The sequence below is a fragment of the Callionymus lyra genome, chromosome 10 (genome assembly GCF_982586985.1).
Source record: "Callionymus lyra chromosome 10, fCalLyr1.hap1.1, whole genome shotgun sequence".
Taxonomy (NCBI): Eukaryota; Metazoa; Chordata; class Actinopteri; order Syngnathiformes; family Callionymidae; genus Callionymus; species Callionymus lyra.
This window is the reverse complement of record NC_141827.1, coordinates 18,875,864-18,892,097: the sequence shown is the minus strand read 5'-3', so window position 1 is coordinate 18,892,097 and position 16,234 is coordinate 18,875,864. Positions and strand designations below refer to the sequence as shown.

Here is a 16,234-nt window from a genome sequence, read left to right as displayed (position 1 = left end):
AACGTCCTTCAAAGAGTCATTAAATCCTTCTTGCTGTAAACTACTGAACATTTTAGTTGAAACAAGGGAGAGCCATATTAAAAGGAGATGTTTTCATGAGTTTTCATTTGCAAACGTCTATTATTAACTTTCAGGCTAAAGAGCAGGGAAGGGCAGATGTGGAGGAGCTTCTCCTTAAACTTGAGAAGGTAGAGTGAGAACAACAATGACATAAACCTTAAGGGCTTGTTACAAGTGGATTTATGCTTTTGTTTTGTTTTTTTAAGACGAACTCTGAGCAACAGATGAAGGTGCAAGAGCTTCAGGATAAACTTTCCAAGGTAAATGCAACGTTTTGTCTTCTATGAAAGTCGTGATGTGAAAGAATAGCTTTTTGTCGAACAAAAAAAATGCTGCATGATTATAAAAGTTAGTCATGTTCTCGTGCATGTCTAACTTGAAGGAGGTCCCAGGAAGGGCTGAAGACATGCAGGAAAAATAGGGGAAAGCTAAAAAATACAGATATACAACCTTGATAATGTTATGTTTAAAATTTCTATAGAATTAAAATGTAATTAAGAATTCGTTAAAACATGAAAGTAGAAAGAAGTAAACTTCTGGCTATGGAAATTTAGACGAAGTATGAGCTGATGTCCTTAAAAATGAGCTTGTGATGAATTGTGGCAAAGCTAAGTGAGAGCGAATTCAAAATAAATGATTTGGTAGATGTTTGTGAAGAAATTAACGACCAGATAATCGTCACACAATCAGCAGATGGTTTTATTCCACTGTAAAGTAGTTAAGCTCCACTTGCTGTGATTTAACTCTTACACAGAAACTGTTGCACACACAGTGTGTTGTGCTAGTATTCCCTAGGCATGGTCTTCTCATTAAGTATTTTTTGGAAACTTCTCCAGTGGCCTACCAAATAACAGTTTTGACACCCTCCCGTCCCTTAGGCAGTGAAAGCCAGCACAGAAGCAACTGAACTGTTGCAGAACGTCCGACAGGCCAAAGAGAGACTCGAGCGTGACCTGGAGCGTCTGCGAGGCAAGAGCGATTCCAGCGACACGCTAAAACGCCGCCTGAGAGAAACGGAGGTACCAAACTAAACTGGAATAGTTTGAGTGACAGGCTGTTGTTTTTAAGCTTCTGAATGTCATAAAGAGTCTTTCTTTTTTTTTGTGTCTTCCTTACGTGGTCCGTTTTGCTGTGTAAGCAGGAGGGCAGGAAGACGCTGGAGAACCAGGTGAAGAGGCTGGAGATGGTGGAGCGGCGTGAAAACAAGCTGAAAGATGACATTCAGACCAAATCCGGGCAGATCCAGCAGATGGCTGAAAAGATCCTGGTGAGAGAGATCTTGATTATACTGGCTAATACCCCCACAAACCCACCCCCTTTCTTAAAACCCGGAACCCCTCTTCTGTGGACAAATTCAACTTGCTCACCAGACTGTCGATGTTACTAACAAGCTCAAGTCAGTAGGTAGTTGGACTAGTGAGTCAGCATGAACAAACAAAGCTACTTCCGCTTGATGGATTTTCATCTATTTAGTGCAAGTCTTCTTATTTATTCTCATATCTTTCATTTCAAATGTGAAGTTAATTTCTTTTACCCCTCTAGGAACTGGAAGACAGCCTTCGCGATGCTCAGACAACGGCTCAAAGGATGGAAACCCAGCTGGTTCAAAAGGAGAGGCTTTTCGAGGACAAAATTAAGGTTGGCTCAATTATTTCATATGATATTCATGGTTAAGTTGTGAGTAGATTGATATTAGGATGCATTAATACAAATTAAATTTGCCTTAAGATACAGTCTAATCTTTGCTTCAGGTAATTGTACTAAAGTTTTATTTCCCTGTCTCAAGATAAACAAATCAACAATTCAATTGTTACCACTTTAAAAGAGAAAATGGGTTTACAGTGTTTTTTTAAAAACCACCATGTTTAGTTATTTAGTGCCAAATTTAAATCGATAAAAGAAAAATAATGTAGTTGGCCACATAAAGTTCACATGAAAAGTAATTTAAGAACTACAGAGACTCGGAGAGCAGAGACATCTGCCAAGGCTTTCAATGCAGCTTGTTTTCTGATCAAATTAAATATCAATATCATTCGTGGTCAAATTAAAAGGTGGTTGTTTCGGCAGCAGTAGCACTCTGGAACTTTTTTCTCAACTTATAATAATGAATAATTGTTCCTTTATCTACCATTATTAGCTTTGCTTTAAAATGTATTCAAATCTGTTCAAACAGTGTTTTTTTTTGTATTTCCTGGACTGACAGAACAACCTTCTTGGCATATTAAGAATTAGATTTGCCCAAAGGTTCATAGGTCAAAAGGAATATACGGAGAAAAAAAATTAAACTGACTCAAAAATGTCAAAAAAAAAAAAAAAATTGTCCAAAACTGAATCATGGGCAATGAAATTTAAAAATAAATATTCGAGTTACATTTAAAGCACATGGTAGACTTCATTGTGTGTTTGTTATTGCTTGTTTGCTGGTGTCATCTTCAACCCAATCATCCTGATGCCATTGTATAAATGTTTCAAGGTTCTGGAGACTCAGATGAAAGTGGACCTGGCTGATAAAGAGAGTCTTGAGGCCAGGAAGGCCCAGCAGGAGGAGGAGTCCCGAGAAAACAGCAAACTTATTGGTGAACAGAAAGCGGTAAGAAGACAACATTGTTGGATTGTTTCTGTGCACTTTTGGTTATTAAGTCCAACAGCTGGTCTGTGAAGGTTTGTTAGAAATGACTGAACGTTGTAGATGGACTGGCATATGTTGCGATGTTTAGGGATGAGGAAGCGCTCAATAGAAAGACTGATTAAATTGTATGATGCATCAAGTTGCATTAGGAGACTGAGCTGGAACTTTAATCTGGTTAATGTGGGAGAATTTGGGCAGCTAAGAGGCTTTTAGTCATCTGACATTGACAGAAGTAGTTCAGGCAACACCTAACAGAATTTTAATGAGATTTTGTTAAAGTAAAAACCTTCTGTTGAAAATAAAAAATAAAGCAAATAATGCTGACGTACAGTATAAAGATCCCTCGGCAGAGAGGTTTTAGTTAAAGCATTCCACTCTCCTGCAGACCATTAATGCCATGGACTCCAAAATGAAGAACCTGGAGCAGCGTATCTCTGAGCTCTCAGAGGCTAACAAGCTGGCTGCGAACAGTAGCATCTTCACTCAGAAGAACATGTGAGTCCCAGAGACTACTCCTTCAACTTAACATTTCTTTATCTTTAGCAGTCTAAATGTCTTTCGGTGGACTCTCTCTCTTCAGGAAAGCTCAAGAGGAGATGATCTCGGAGCTTCGGCAGCAGAAATTCTATCTGGAGTCTCAGGCAGGGAAGCTGGAGGCACAGAACGCCAAATTGGAAGAGCACCTGGAGAAGATGAGTCAGCAGGAGCAGACCAAGAAGACCCGTCTGCTGGAGCTGGAGAGCAGGCTGCGCGAGGTGAGGCAGTGTGCCGAGTGGTTCAGCTCAAGATTAAGCAATTACCTTTGACCGGCACACGGTGCAGCTTTGCATTATTACGATCCACCGCAGGGATTATAATCAGCTTATCAGCAAGTGAGCTAAGATTCCCCGCTGATAAATAGTTTAGCAATTGATAATGCAGGGATTAGCAACAGACAGCTATTCTCTTTGTTGGACTTTATAAAAATTGTAAAAAAAAACAAAAAACAACCTGATCTTTATTATTATTGGATTTTGATACTTGAAAAAAGTAATGCCCCTTCTGATATTATTCTTATTCTTTTAATTAATATTATATCATTATCATTATTTTTATTATTATTATTATTATTAATGCTGAGCAGCTATTTCTGTATCTGTATTGTGTAATTTTAATTTTCTTGGTGTAAAAAACTTTATAATGAGGAAAGACATCTGGAAATGTCATCTTAATTGATCTTTAAAGTATGTACTTTTTTGAGTATTGTTTTGATTGTTTAAGCGCTTTGTGACCCTGGTCTCGAAAAGCGCTATATAAATAAATATTACTTACTTACTTAATTCACCATTTATTTTTCAACATGTTATTTTTGTCCGATGCTACTGATAAGTGTTATCTTTTTGTAACAATTACAGCTATTATTATAAATAATAAACATCGTCCTTTTAAATAAACTGAACTGAACTGAACATGCTATTAGAATTAGAATATAACAATAATAATAGAGTATAACAAGATAACCATTTTAAGAAGAATAATCTTCAAAATATAATGTCTACAAAATATATTTAAATGGATCAAATTCATCCATACTTTACAAGATAAGCAAATGAACTTCAATTCGTTGTCATCAAAGCAGTACATTTTGCTCAGATGAATTGTGTGATGAATGTGCTATCTTTTCCTCCATATGTACATAGATTTGCATCCCATGTTGGACATGTGTGCCGTATAAATCAGATGACATTTACTTTAAGTTGTCTTTATTAAGCAAAAGTACATTTTCATCGTCACATTGTCAAGTCTGGAACAGCTGTTACCTAACAAATTGCTTTCTTCATCCGGATTCTGCCTCCTGATGTGCTTTCAGCGAGTGGACCCGCACATGTCAGATCCCTTCCTCCGCATACGTTTCCTGTTGAGATGTGATGCAAAGTTTAGCACTAATTGCTCGTCTCTGTGTGCTCACCCACAGTTCTGTCACACTCGAGAGGCAGTTTGCAGCTTTCCTCTCTAATGACTGTGACCTTATACACTGCTTGTTTTAAAGTTTAAGTTTCATCAACACAAAGCCAAACATTACATTTCATTATTTCGGTCACATTGTCGTTGGTTCGTGTTTGGTGGTTCACTTCTGGTTCTTCTTTCTTTGGTCAACTATCAGTCCCTGGATAAGGACATCTGTCAGGAGCTGAAAGCTCTGGGTGTTGATTAGCTCTGTAAAAAGGGTAATTACAGAGTCTTGTGAATCGGTCTCCATGGCAAAGTTGACTCATTTTAGAGGAGGCTCAAGCCTTTCAGATCTGAAAGAACAACTGTATTTTGTGCTGGATGTTGGTATAACGGTCTCAGCTCTCGCAACCATCAGCCTGAGGATGACCTCCTCATGGGCATTGTTGATGTGTAACTCGCATGGTCCAGTTGTCTAGGAGAAATTGTTGTTACTATTTGGACTGACCTTTCTTCATATATTCTGTAAAGGTTGCTTTCATTTTCTACAGTGAAGACTGGTATCAGTATTGGCATGATAAAAGTATCTTGAAGCCCAGGTCTATATTTGAGCCTCTCTGTGACAGACAGGATGATGAATAGGTAATGACAGTCTTTGAGGAATGACTGATTTTTAATGTACCCTTACGCTACAGCCGGATTGTGTGTGTATGCAGACTGTCATATTATTATGTGAGACCAGGTCCTGTTTTTCAAACAACAACTGTCTACTATTACTTCTGTCTGGCAAAGATGATGAACTGGATGGTAATAACTTGGGGATAGAAGGAGCAAGGAGACAATAGCATGTAGACCTTGTCTAGCTCATAAAGGAAACCCTGTTAAACATCTGTCATATTATCACGTGGGACACCGTCTTCTACTTTTCACTATACATTGACTGTGCTGTTTCCGATCCAGATGGGCCTGGAGCATGAAGAAGAAAAGCTGGAGATCAAGAGACAGGTGTCCGAGCTGACCCTCTCCCTGCAAGAACGTGAATCTCAGATTAGCAGCCTGCAAGCTGCACGTCTGGCCTTAGAAAGCCAGCTGCAACAGGCAAAGACCGAGCTGGAGGAGACGACTGCAGAGGCTGAGGAGGAGATCACTGCCCTCAGGGTAAGAACAACTGCTCTGTATCAGCTAATGCAATTGGACTCCGATTATCTTATTTTGCCAGGCCAAGCCGGAGTTTCCGACAATGCCACTTTTAACTGTGTTGGGAATATAGTGAGGAGGACGATGACAAAAAATAGCAGGTTTATCTTTCATATTTGAACTAAAAAATGCCTATTTTGTCTCTCCTTACAGAATCACAGAGATGAAATCCAACGCAAGTTTGATGCTCTGAGAGACAGCTGCTCCGTAAGTTAACCATTTGGGTTCCATCTTTTTATGACTAATTCTATAGAGTGTGGGTTTGTTTTGATTCTAAAACATACTATGAATGCGTGAATTCTTCCATTATTAATATCTAGCTATTTTTTATAAAACTAACTAATTCTTTTTCCAAACAATAACTTTATAACGTCAAAATGTTCTTTACTAATAAGTATGCTTTTGATGGTGTTGAATGTTTGTAAATAGTTAATTCTCAGTTAACTATTTTTAATAGCTGCGTGTAAGCTAATATTTACTTTCATAATGCCATAAATCCTTGGAAAGTTTCCTGCATTCAACTAAGAATTTAAGGGATATACTGGAGTTTGCTCAACTTGTAATGCTTTGAACCTGCCCTTGGGTGGTCAAGTGCTGCGAGACTATAGAAGCTAGTTGACTATAGAAAATAGAAATTGAGAAATATATCATGTGGTTTATAAAGCTTGGATCTTGACATTATGCTCAGATGCCGCTAAGATTTGTTGGGCACCTTTGAAGTTGATTGTTTGTCTTCAGGTGATCACTGATCTGGAAGAGCAGCTGACACAGCTGAGTCAGGAGAACGCCGAGTTGAACCGACAGAACTTCTACCTGTCAAAACAACTCGACGAAGCATCTGACGAGAGGGAGGACCAAATGCAGCTCAGCCAGGAGGTGGACCGGCTCAGGAGGGAGGTCGTGGACCGAGAAATGCATCTAAACAATCAGAAACAGGTGGATTGTTGATAGAAGCTGTTGTTGTTCATCACACACGCCAAGATCTCATCTTTTTCCTCTTTCCTCCATTGATAGAACATTGAGACTCTGAAGACAACATGCAGCATGCTGGAGGAGCAGGTGGTGGAGCTGGAGTCCCTAAATGATGAGCTGCTGGAGAAGGAGAGGCAGTGGGAGGCGTGGAGGGGAGCTCTAGAGGATGAGAAAAGTCAGGCGGAGAGACGCACAAGGGACCTTCAGCGAGTGTTGGATAATGAAAAGCAAAACAGGTACATTTTTAGATTACTATTGGAAAACTATTTCAGCACTGAAACGGTCAGTTCCACAAGCACAAATGTCACAACCACTTGTGTTACCTGTAATTGTAAATCACCAGAATCAAAGAGGTTGTTACTACCAAACGTGCTCATAACATCGTCTCTGATCTCCAATCTGTAGGCTCCGTGCAGACCAGCGCAGTTCAGAGTCTCGCCAGGCAGTGGAACTTGCCGTCAAAGAGCACAAGGCCGAGATTGTGGCCCTGCAGCAGGCATTGAAGGAGCAAAGGCTGAAGGCCGAAAGCCTCTCTGACACTGTGAGTACAGTGTACCGTGTCTGACAGCTGTACATTTTCTTTTGTCTGAACCTAAGAAATCTTACAGCTCAACGATCTGGAGAAGAAGCACGCCATGCTGGAGATGAATGCCCGCAGCTTACAGCAGAAACTGGAGACAGAGCGTGAGCTGAAACAGAGGCTGATGGAGGAGGTAGAACTGGCTTCATGAATTCTCTTGAGAAGATAATACAATCAAGATCCTGGACTTTCATCAGAATTAAAAAGGCAGCACCGTAAGGGGTTAATGTTAACGTTGAATCCAAGCAAGAACATTGAAGTTTCAACTCTTGGTCAGGAGGAAGTTACTTTGGTTGTTGGTTTGTTCTCTTTATGCTTGACTGGTTTCCTTCTGGACACTTTCACAGTAAATTGCAGAGAATAATGTATGAGTTGAAACTGCAGGAGGGAAATATCAATCATCATTTTCCAAGTTGAAGTGACTTCATCCTTCTGAAAAACTATAAAAGGAATAAAATGAATTTTTCATTGAGATGTCTAAAATGACCTAAAAGAAAATATTTTGACCACAGCCTTACAATAAATATACTTGAGAGTCCAGGAACCCCAGGAAATGTTTTGATGTCACAAAACTCCAAAATGGACAAACAAGAAGACGGATAAGAAAGGGGGACTGCATTAAAATGGTTTGAAAATTCTAGTGGCTGGCTTTGGAGTTAAACACCATAAAGGAGTCTAGGGGCCCGGTATGTCTTAAGAGGATCCATAACCTCATGAAATATACTTTGATTTCGATGAATCTTGCAGCAAGGTAAACTCCAGCAACAGATGGACCTCCAGAAGAGCCATATTTTCCGACTGACCCAGGGTCTGCAGGATGCACTGGACCAGACCGACATGCTGAAAACGGAGCGGACCGATCTGGAGTACCAGCTGGAGAACATACAGGTGCCTGTAGAATGTGTGTTCCTTTTGTGTTTTCTTGCAGGGAGAATAATAGCTTGTTTTTCCTCTCCCTGTAGGCCGTCTACTCTCACGAGAAGGTGAAGATGGAAGGGACCATCTCTCAACAGACCAAACTTATTGATTTCCTCCAGGCTAAGATGGATCAGCCCACCAAGAAAAAGAAGGTTTTTCTCAACTTTTGTTTTGCCTTAAGATCGCATGATCTCTTTTGGCGACGACGACGTCCTACTCTGGATATTTTATTTCACAGCAGGGTATATTCGGGCGGCGGAGAGAAGATGTAGGAACCACAACCAATGGCGCATTGCTCCCCCAGTCTCAACCCGCAGTGCCCATGCAGTACAGTGACATGAAGCTGGCTCTGGACAAGGAACGCTCGAGGTGTGCCGAGCTGGAAGTGGCTCTTCAGAAGATGAAAATCGAGCTGAGGTCGCTCAGAGAAGAAGGTAAGTCTCCTGGATGACGATGAGGGATGTAGGGAACTGACTAGAGTATAAGTGTGAAAGCCGCCCACAAATCTGACTCCGGTGTGGACAGTGAATGCTACACATTACATTGTTCAAACCTTTGGGTCCTAACATAGTTCTGCAGAAAAGCAGCAGTGAAAAGTGAAAGTTGATTGTTTTAGTTACATTTTTTTTTACGAATGTCTTTGTACCATTTTGGTAACGTTTTTTTGTGTTTTAGATATTAATGGCAATACATTTTTATCATTGCATCATGCATCAGAAGTATTTTCGGACACATTTATGAAATAAGGAACCTGCTCTGGTGCTTCTCTGTCGAAATACATGGCTGTTCTTGATGAACCAGAACAAATCCTCTTAATTATTTAATTTAAATGTGTATTTGATTTGCTACCTCATATTTGTTTGGTTTTAATGGTATTACTGTGCTTGTATAAAAGGCTTGATTGATGCCCGACATTGTAAAAACATGAACCCACGTATGGCCAAAACGATCATGCTTGTTGAGAAATTCAGTTTTGCTCAAAATGTCTCGGATCCTTTTAATCTTTGATGTTTTTTGTGTGGCATAATGCACCACCACTGACTGAAAACAACCCTTTATCCCCTTTAATATGCTTACTTCATCTTTTTACCGCCCTTAATCCCGTCTAATTAATTGACCAACTTGTTTTTAACGCAGTCTTCTAATCCATAAATGTATTCAAATTAAACTAAATAAAACCGCAAATTCACCTGGACAACATCATTTTTCTCTTTGTTGTATTCTTCATGGATACTATTTATTAATGGATTTTCTATTTCAGCCCTTTCACATGTAATTACTCATTTATCATCCCAAAGATTTCCAAATTTTATTATTATTACATCATCATTTAGTGAAGTGATATATTAAGGGGTACTTAGGAACATCTTTTAGATACTTTTCTGTAGTTGGTCATGTCTGATCCAGAAAGCTGTTTATTGTTTATTATGGTCGTTTTCCTTGTTTAGAAAAAAATTGAAAAAAACAACAACACTGAGCGAAGAACATATTTTGCTTTGTTCGGTCTCGGACACAGTTACCATGGTAACAACTGCTGCTACCTGCCTCGGAATCATTGACAAATGCATTCAGATATTCCAATGCTAATTAAAGGCGGTTGTTTCTTTCTTCCAGCGGCTCATTTCAAAGCACAGGATCACGTCCCTCCCTCCACTCCAGCCCAGGCTCGCCATCAGATCCTCATGTCGGCCATCGTCAAGTCTCCAGAGCATCAGCCAAACCCCTGCAGCCTGCTCAACCCAGCCACTCGCTGCAAAGAGACAGCCACACCTGAAGGTGAGTCATTCCCATCCAAGAGTACGCCCACGTGCGCGCCAGTTTTAGCTGCATAGGAGACGTAGAAGTCTGCAATCTTAAAGTTTGAGTGAGAATGTTTTGCCAATTATTATCTTTCCTGAACCAAAACACATGTAAACACAGACTGAATGCAGCACGGTGCCGTACATCAGTCATTTTTACGGGCATATGGGGGTAAATACTATAGTTAAAGAACATATTTTAAACTTGTGGCCTGGTTTCTTTTTTGACACTAAACAGAGAAATATATTTCACTGAAGGCAGGCTTTTACTCCTATAATATCTAGTTGGTTCGGTTCCTGTTGTAGACTTTTCAATGAATGTATATTTTGCCTACTCCACAACTCAAAATGTGTTTAAGAATATTTTTTCTTTTTTTTGGTTAATTTGACATCCATGATCATAAAAAGTCATAATGTGTCAATAACAGTTGTCTCTTTGTTGTACATTAACAATATGTCAGTGTTGTGTGTTTTATGTTTTAACTTATCACACTTAAGTTGGATTATTATGTTCAGCACATGTTAAAACTGGACCTCCATAGGCATGAATCAAACAAACCTGGTAATGCAAATCAACATTCTAATCGTACATCAGTCTGTTCTTAAAAGTCAGGTTGATGTTTGATTAGAAGGCAATGATTGTATAAATATTCATAAATATATACCACAAGGTCAAACTCTACGATTTAGCCTCTTAATTATGTGTGCGTGTTGTTTGTACGTTCACATTACAACTGTTCGACTGCTTTCCTCTTTCCGTCTCGCCCTTCCTGTTCCGTGCAGAGAAAAGAAGGGTCACCTTCGAAAGTAAGTTAGCAGTCGCCCATCCCATCGTTGCCCACGCATGTGCTCTTGTACATGCACGTATAAATGTGCATGGCTGTCATTCCGTTTGTGCGTCTTCTTATTGTTGGTCTGTACTTCAGTAGTCGTCCATAAGCCAAGTAACTCGATGGTCAGTGAAGCTTATGAAATATAATTTTTCTTTTTGATGCAAAACGGATTATCCTGCATTATGATTCTTGACGTTCTTTCATGCAGTTTTTGGCTGGCATGCAAAATCTACTTCAGTTAGTTCAGAGGTCAACAATGTTATGCTTCTATTCTGGATGACCCTTTCTTGACAAGCTGTGCAACCTAAACACATAGCAAGACTTGTCCAGCCTCACTCTGATCTCTTACCTGCAGAATACGGCCATCGTGTGAAGGAAAGAATGCACCATAATATTCCTCATCGCTTCACAGTTGGCCTCAACATGCGAGCTGCCAAATGTGCCGTCTGTCTGGACACTGTGCATTTTGGACGACAGGCGGCCACTTGTCTGGGTCTGTATCTGCGCTCCCACCACACTTGAGCTGTAATATTTTAGAAACCCCAATTGTTTGGCTGTAAACAGAAAAACACTTAAAAGCAAGGATCACCCAACCCCCATAATTGCACATAGTGGAAATATCTCGTCTATTTTTAGGTGCAAATGGCCCTGCTTTGACTGTCGCTCTACTAACCACTTGAAGTGGGCGACATCGTTTAGATTTTTCAACAATAATTTATGGTTTGTTCAGGGCACAAATTTACAAGTTTCTGAAGAGGGCAAGACTAAATATTTTGTTCACAAAGAAGCAGCAATTTTGCGAATAAACGAAAACTGCAGTCGTTTTTTAAGCTTAAAATCAGCTTAAAAAGTAAATAAGGTGTATAGTGTAGTAAACTAAAAATAAAATTAAACTTATCAGACCACGATATTTAAAAACGGATTCTTTAAAATCAAGCAAGTTTAAAAAATAATAATCATGAAGATTAATCTTTAAGTTTATTTTTGATAAAGCCGTCTTTCACATGGTTCAATACTTTCTACTCTCATATAAAGTGCCCGTATTACACCACTGGTAGTTACAATTTCGTTGTTTTTTTCCTTTTTATTCTATTTTATGTAATGATTGCTGGAGTGTAATGTAATCACCAAACCAGTGTGTCAGTAATGGTGTTTTCATATGAAGTACTGAGAGACTTCTCAAAGAGTCCAAAGACAATGTAAGAAGAAACTAACAAAACAAGGGCCTTTATCTCATTTTGTAAATAAACGTAGTTTTGGAAACCCAAACAAATGAGTAAACACATTGCAATGACACTGTTCTGACAGGCGGGGGAAGCAGAAACAATATTTAAGAACTTGAGAATTGACACTTAAAATACCAGGTTTATGTTAGTAAAAGTAACGATACTGATGTGAATACACTTTTCTAAAGTTCAGCTAAAGAACAGCTCCTTTGAAATAAATAAATAAATGCTTCTCTGCCCATGGCAGTAAGTAAGCAAGGAGTGAGATTTTCTATTTTGCGGCAGAGTGGTAACATGTTCAAAAAGTGGAGTCAACTCTGTATTTTATTGAGTAGTATAATATAAACATATAACAGGATTTAGCAACATTCTTTGACTTGGATAGCCTCACGGTAGGTTTATTGGTTATCTTTGTTTAAAAGCCAGACTGTAGAATAATCCAAATATTAATTTACTTAGTTGTTGGCTGCACATTGGAAATATCTGTCGTCACTTATACTCGCATTACATGACTAAATGAGGTGCCACTTATCCTAGAAAGAGACACTTATAATATAATCCCTATAATTTATCTGAAGCATCCATGATGCATTCATGGATCACTGCAGAAATTCTACCTTTCAAATTCTGATCCACTGTAATTATACTCACACTTGAGCGATGGAGAGCTAAATATAGTTATAATCATGTAGAGGTGATGGATATGTTCCTTACATGCCACCGTTTTTCTTGTTCATTGACTTATCTAAAGACGTTAGAGAATGAACTCCTGAGAGAAGTACCTTTTTAGTTATGGAGCAAAAACAAGAAGGAGATTCATCACTGATACAAGATCAACATTTAGTTATATTACTTTAATTTGATGTGCAGCTAGGAGATACCAATGAAGCACCTTCTTTCCTTCTTGGTTGGTCATATTCCTATATTGGGGTTTGCTGCATAAAGTTAATTTTACACAAATTAATACACATAAACCTCCCTCTCCTCATAATTCACAGATGGATTAAGATGTACGGAAATAAGCGTGTAGCGATCTTACAGAACCGCTTGTCTTCTCTCGATCCTGTAGAGTGTAACACACTGTGTCATCCCAAATGCTCACCGTGTCTTCCTGCCACTTGCGGGCTGCCAGCCGAGTACGCCACCCACTTTTCAGAGGCCCTGTGCCGAGAAAAAGCCAACTCTCCGGCACTGCAGGTGAAGGAAGCCAGCGGACATGTTCGCCTGGAGGGGTGGATGAAGCAGCCGCTGTAAGCACAAGAACGTTCATCGCTTGTGAGATATGTCAACTGTTGTCAATCAGTAGTTTTGTTGACAGAAACGGCAAGCGAGGTCAGCAGGGCTGGGAGAGGAAATACGTGGTGCTGGACGGAACCAAACTGTCTGTCTATGACTCAGAGCCCAGAGAAGGTCAGTTGGTCCGATAAACAAGTCATGTTTCCTGACACAGATTGTCAATGTTACACTCTCTCTTCAGACTGTGTGAGAGCCGAGGAGGAGTTTGAACTCTGCCTGCCTGATGGAGAGGTCACAGTTCATGGAGCTGTTGGCGCTTCAGAGCTGATCAACACCGCCAAGTCAGGTAATGGCTCAGAAAAGACACTCTTTTCCATTAAATTATAAAGTACATAGGCTACAATTCAACACATATCTCTGGCCAAGAACTTATTTCACATGAAAAACCTTTTTTTGTAAATGTAAATTAAAAACAAGTTTTAATTAAACACTTTCAATTAAGTTCATGTGTGTACTACATTGTGATCACATTCTTAAAACATTTATAAGGCTTCATTTAGAAGTGGTGATGTTTTTTTGTCATGTATGGCAACTTCTGAAAAGTGTTATGAATGGTGGACATACAGTGAGAACACTGACTTATTACAAATTGCATATTATATTGTGAACCAAACCAGCCAAATACAGTGTGATTTGTAATTACAATGTGATAACAAATTTTTAGTTAGATACAATTAGTTGACATAATTGTATAATATATATACAGTCCTATAAATGCATTAAAATGTATTTAGAAAATGTAACCAAAGTTTCTTTTGATAACAGAAAATCGGATAAAAATGGTGATCACATGACCTCGTTTGGTAAATCTTGTGTTCTATGCTGTATAAGTGCCTATAACAAAAACACACAGGCACTTGGAGCAACAATAATGTGTATAATTCATGTCAAACCAAATCTGATCGATGCGTCTCTGTGATAGACATCCCATACGTGTTGAAGCTGGAGTCGCACCCTCACACCACTTGCTGGCCCGGACAGTCTCTTTACTTCATGGCTCCAAGTTTTCCTGACAAGCAACGATGGGTGGCGGTGCTGGAGTCTGTGGTGGCTGGTAGTCGAGGATCTAGAGATAAACTGGAGGCTGACGCTGTAAGTATCACGTTTGAACCTTTTATTCACGGCTCTCTGTGAATTTCCAGATAACCAGAGAAAGCTTAAGGATGTAAAAAAAAAAAAAGCATTGGTGCATTGCTTTTTGCTAAGCTCTTTAAATAATAAATAAATAATTACCACCATAAAACATTAGCTCGAACCTTCACTCTTCTTTCTCCTTCTTCTTTCTCTCTGCATGTTCTCCAAATCTTTGTGTGCCTCTTTGTGTCATTTTGTGTGTGTATGTATGTATGTGTGTGTCTGTTCCATTCAATATGGTGGCGTCAATCATTATAGGCAGGTGTTTCTAAAAGACAGAAGAACCTTTCACACCTGGTTCAGGTACAGTAGCTGCACGAATGCTTGGGCTTAAGTGATGGAGCGGCTGAGCATGTTGTTGTTCATACACGACCTGGCAGACGTGTCACGTGTGTGTCACATGATCAACTGCCTCTTGGAATATAGATGCAGTCTGATACTTTGAACAGCAGGTCGATGCATGGATGTCACTTTGCTGCTGCGCATGCTACATCGTGTTGCTGCTATGGGCGATCTTACTGAGGCAACATGCATTCATGAATGAAGTCTGGTTTTGATTTTAAGGGGATCACTTTAAGAAGGAGGTGCAACTCCATATCATTGTTGTAATTGTGTAAACGTTTTACTGCTCTGCTGTGCATAGTTTTTTTAAAGACCATTTTGAACCAAAATATGTTTTTATAAATACAAATTCAGTGTGCATTAAAATAGAATAAATTCATATGTTGACTTTAGAATAAAATATATTTTGCTGCTACTGCTTTAAGTATAGAATGTGTCTAAGCTTCTGCCTGCTTTGCTAAGGAACTAAATCTCCTGTACAGAAAAAAAAAAATCCACTGTGCTTTTTTTCCACTTGTGTTTATTTCGCTAATATCTCCTAAAATGTGTTACTGGTATAAGATAAGGTACCTCAGATGAACTTGTCATAAGAGGAAAAAAATATTTGTTTATTTACAGAGTTACATTTTTTTTATTGCATCATACAGATGCCTTAAAAGTAATGTTTCACCATTTTCTTCTTATTTCCTCTCTTCCCAGAAACTTTTGGGAAACTCGCTGCTCAAGTTGGAGGGAGACGACCGCTTGGACATAAACTGCACTCTGCCGCTGACAGACCAGGTGCAAAATCGGTCAACATTGCAATTGATTTCTGATTCTTTGTGGTCACAGTGCTCATCACGTCTCCTGGTTTCGTTTGCTTTAGATTGTGCTGGTGGGCTCTGAGGAGGGTTTGTACGCTCTCAACGTCATCAAAAACTCTTTGACCCACATCCCAGGCCTGTCCTCGGTGTTCCAGATTCAGATCCTGAAAGATCTTGATAAGCTTCTGATGATCACAGGTCGGTAACATGCCCTCCCTGTACACACCTCATGCGGCAAACTTGAGGCATAGGTTCCAATTTATCTTAAATGTTTATGTTAAAAAACTATTTAGCACTGCTTTGGATTAACTGCTTTCTAGCTAGCATTGACTGTACCAAATTACCACCTATATTATGGAAGCTTTCCAAAAGGAAAAATGTTATGGTATTTTATGAGAGAGATTTGAAAGTATTTGGTAAAAAGCAATGTTTGCTAAGTTGGTGATGTATTTAGACAAGAACTACAATGATTATTAATGCTATTATAATGATCATTCCCTGTCAAAGAAGCACTTT

At 39.2% G+C, this 16,234-nt stretch overlaps 1 protein-coding gene across 5 annotated transcripts in view; it reads left to right on the top strand.

The window, feature by feature from the left end:
* The window catches only part of cita (citron rho-interacting serine/threonine kinase a), a 41,033-nt gene that overhangs the window by 17,932 nt on the left and 6,867 nt on the right, over positions 1–16,234 (top strand). Inside the window, exons 15-41 of one of the 5 annotated variants that reach the window (XM_087800086.1) lie at positions 135–188; positions 267–320; positions 939–1,079; positions 1,199–1,327; positions 1,603–1,698; positions 2,534–2,650; positions 3,075–3,184; positions 3,270–3,444; positions 5,579–5,776; positions 5,969–6,022; positions 6,554–6,751; positions 6,830–7,023; positions 7,193–7,328; positions 7,396–7,500; positions 8,115–8,255; positions 8,330–8,437; positions 8,524–8,719; positions 9,900–10,061; positions 10,868–10,891; positions 11,273–11,410; positions 13,213–13,393; positions 13,462–13,553; positions 13,621–13,725; positions 14,362–14,531; positions 14,832–14,876; positions 15,615–15,695; positions 15,781–15,916. In XM_087800086.1, coding sequence (XP_087656212.1) covers positions 135–188; positions 267–320; positions 939–1,079; positions 1,199–1,327; positions 1,603–1,698; positions 2,534–2,650; positions 3,075–3,184; positions 3,270–3,444; positions 5,579–5,776; positions 5,969–6,022; positions 6,554–6,751; positions 6,830–7,023; positions 7,193–7,328; positions 7,396–7,500; positions 8,115–8,255; positions 8,330–8,437; positions 8,524–8,719; positions 9,900–10,061; positions 10,868–10,891; positions 11,273–11,410; positions 13,213–13,393; positions 13,462–13,553; positions 13,621–13,725; positions 14,362–14,531; positions 14,832–14,876; positions 15,615–15,695; positions 15,781–15,916 — 3,340 coding nt within the window. The remainder of the gene's footprint in view (positions 1–134; positions 189–266; positions 321–938; positions 1,080–1,198; positions 1,328–1,602; positions 1,699–2,533; positions 2,651–3,074; positions 3,185–3,269; positions 3,445–5,578; positions 5,777–5,968; positions 6,023–6,553; positions 6,752–6,829; positions 7,024–7,192; positions 7,329–7,395; positions 7,501–8,114; positions 8,256–8,329; positions 8,438–8,523; positions 8,720–9,899; positions 10,062–10,867; positions 10,892–11,272; positions 11,411–13,212; positions 13,394–13,461; positions 13,554–13,620; positions 13,726–14,361; positions 14,532–14,831; positions 14,877–15,614; positions 15,696–15,780; positions 15,917–16,234) is intronic. The other 4 variants (XM_087800088.1, XM_087800087.1, XM_087800089.1 and 1 more) reach the window with 4 other exon arrangements.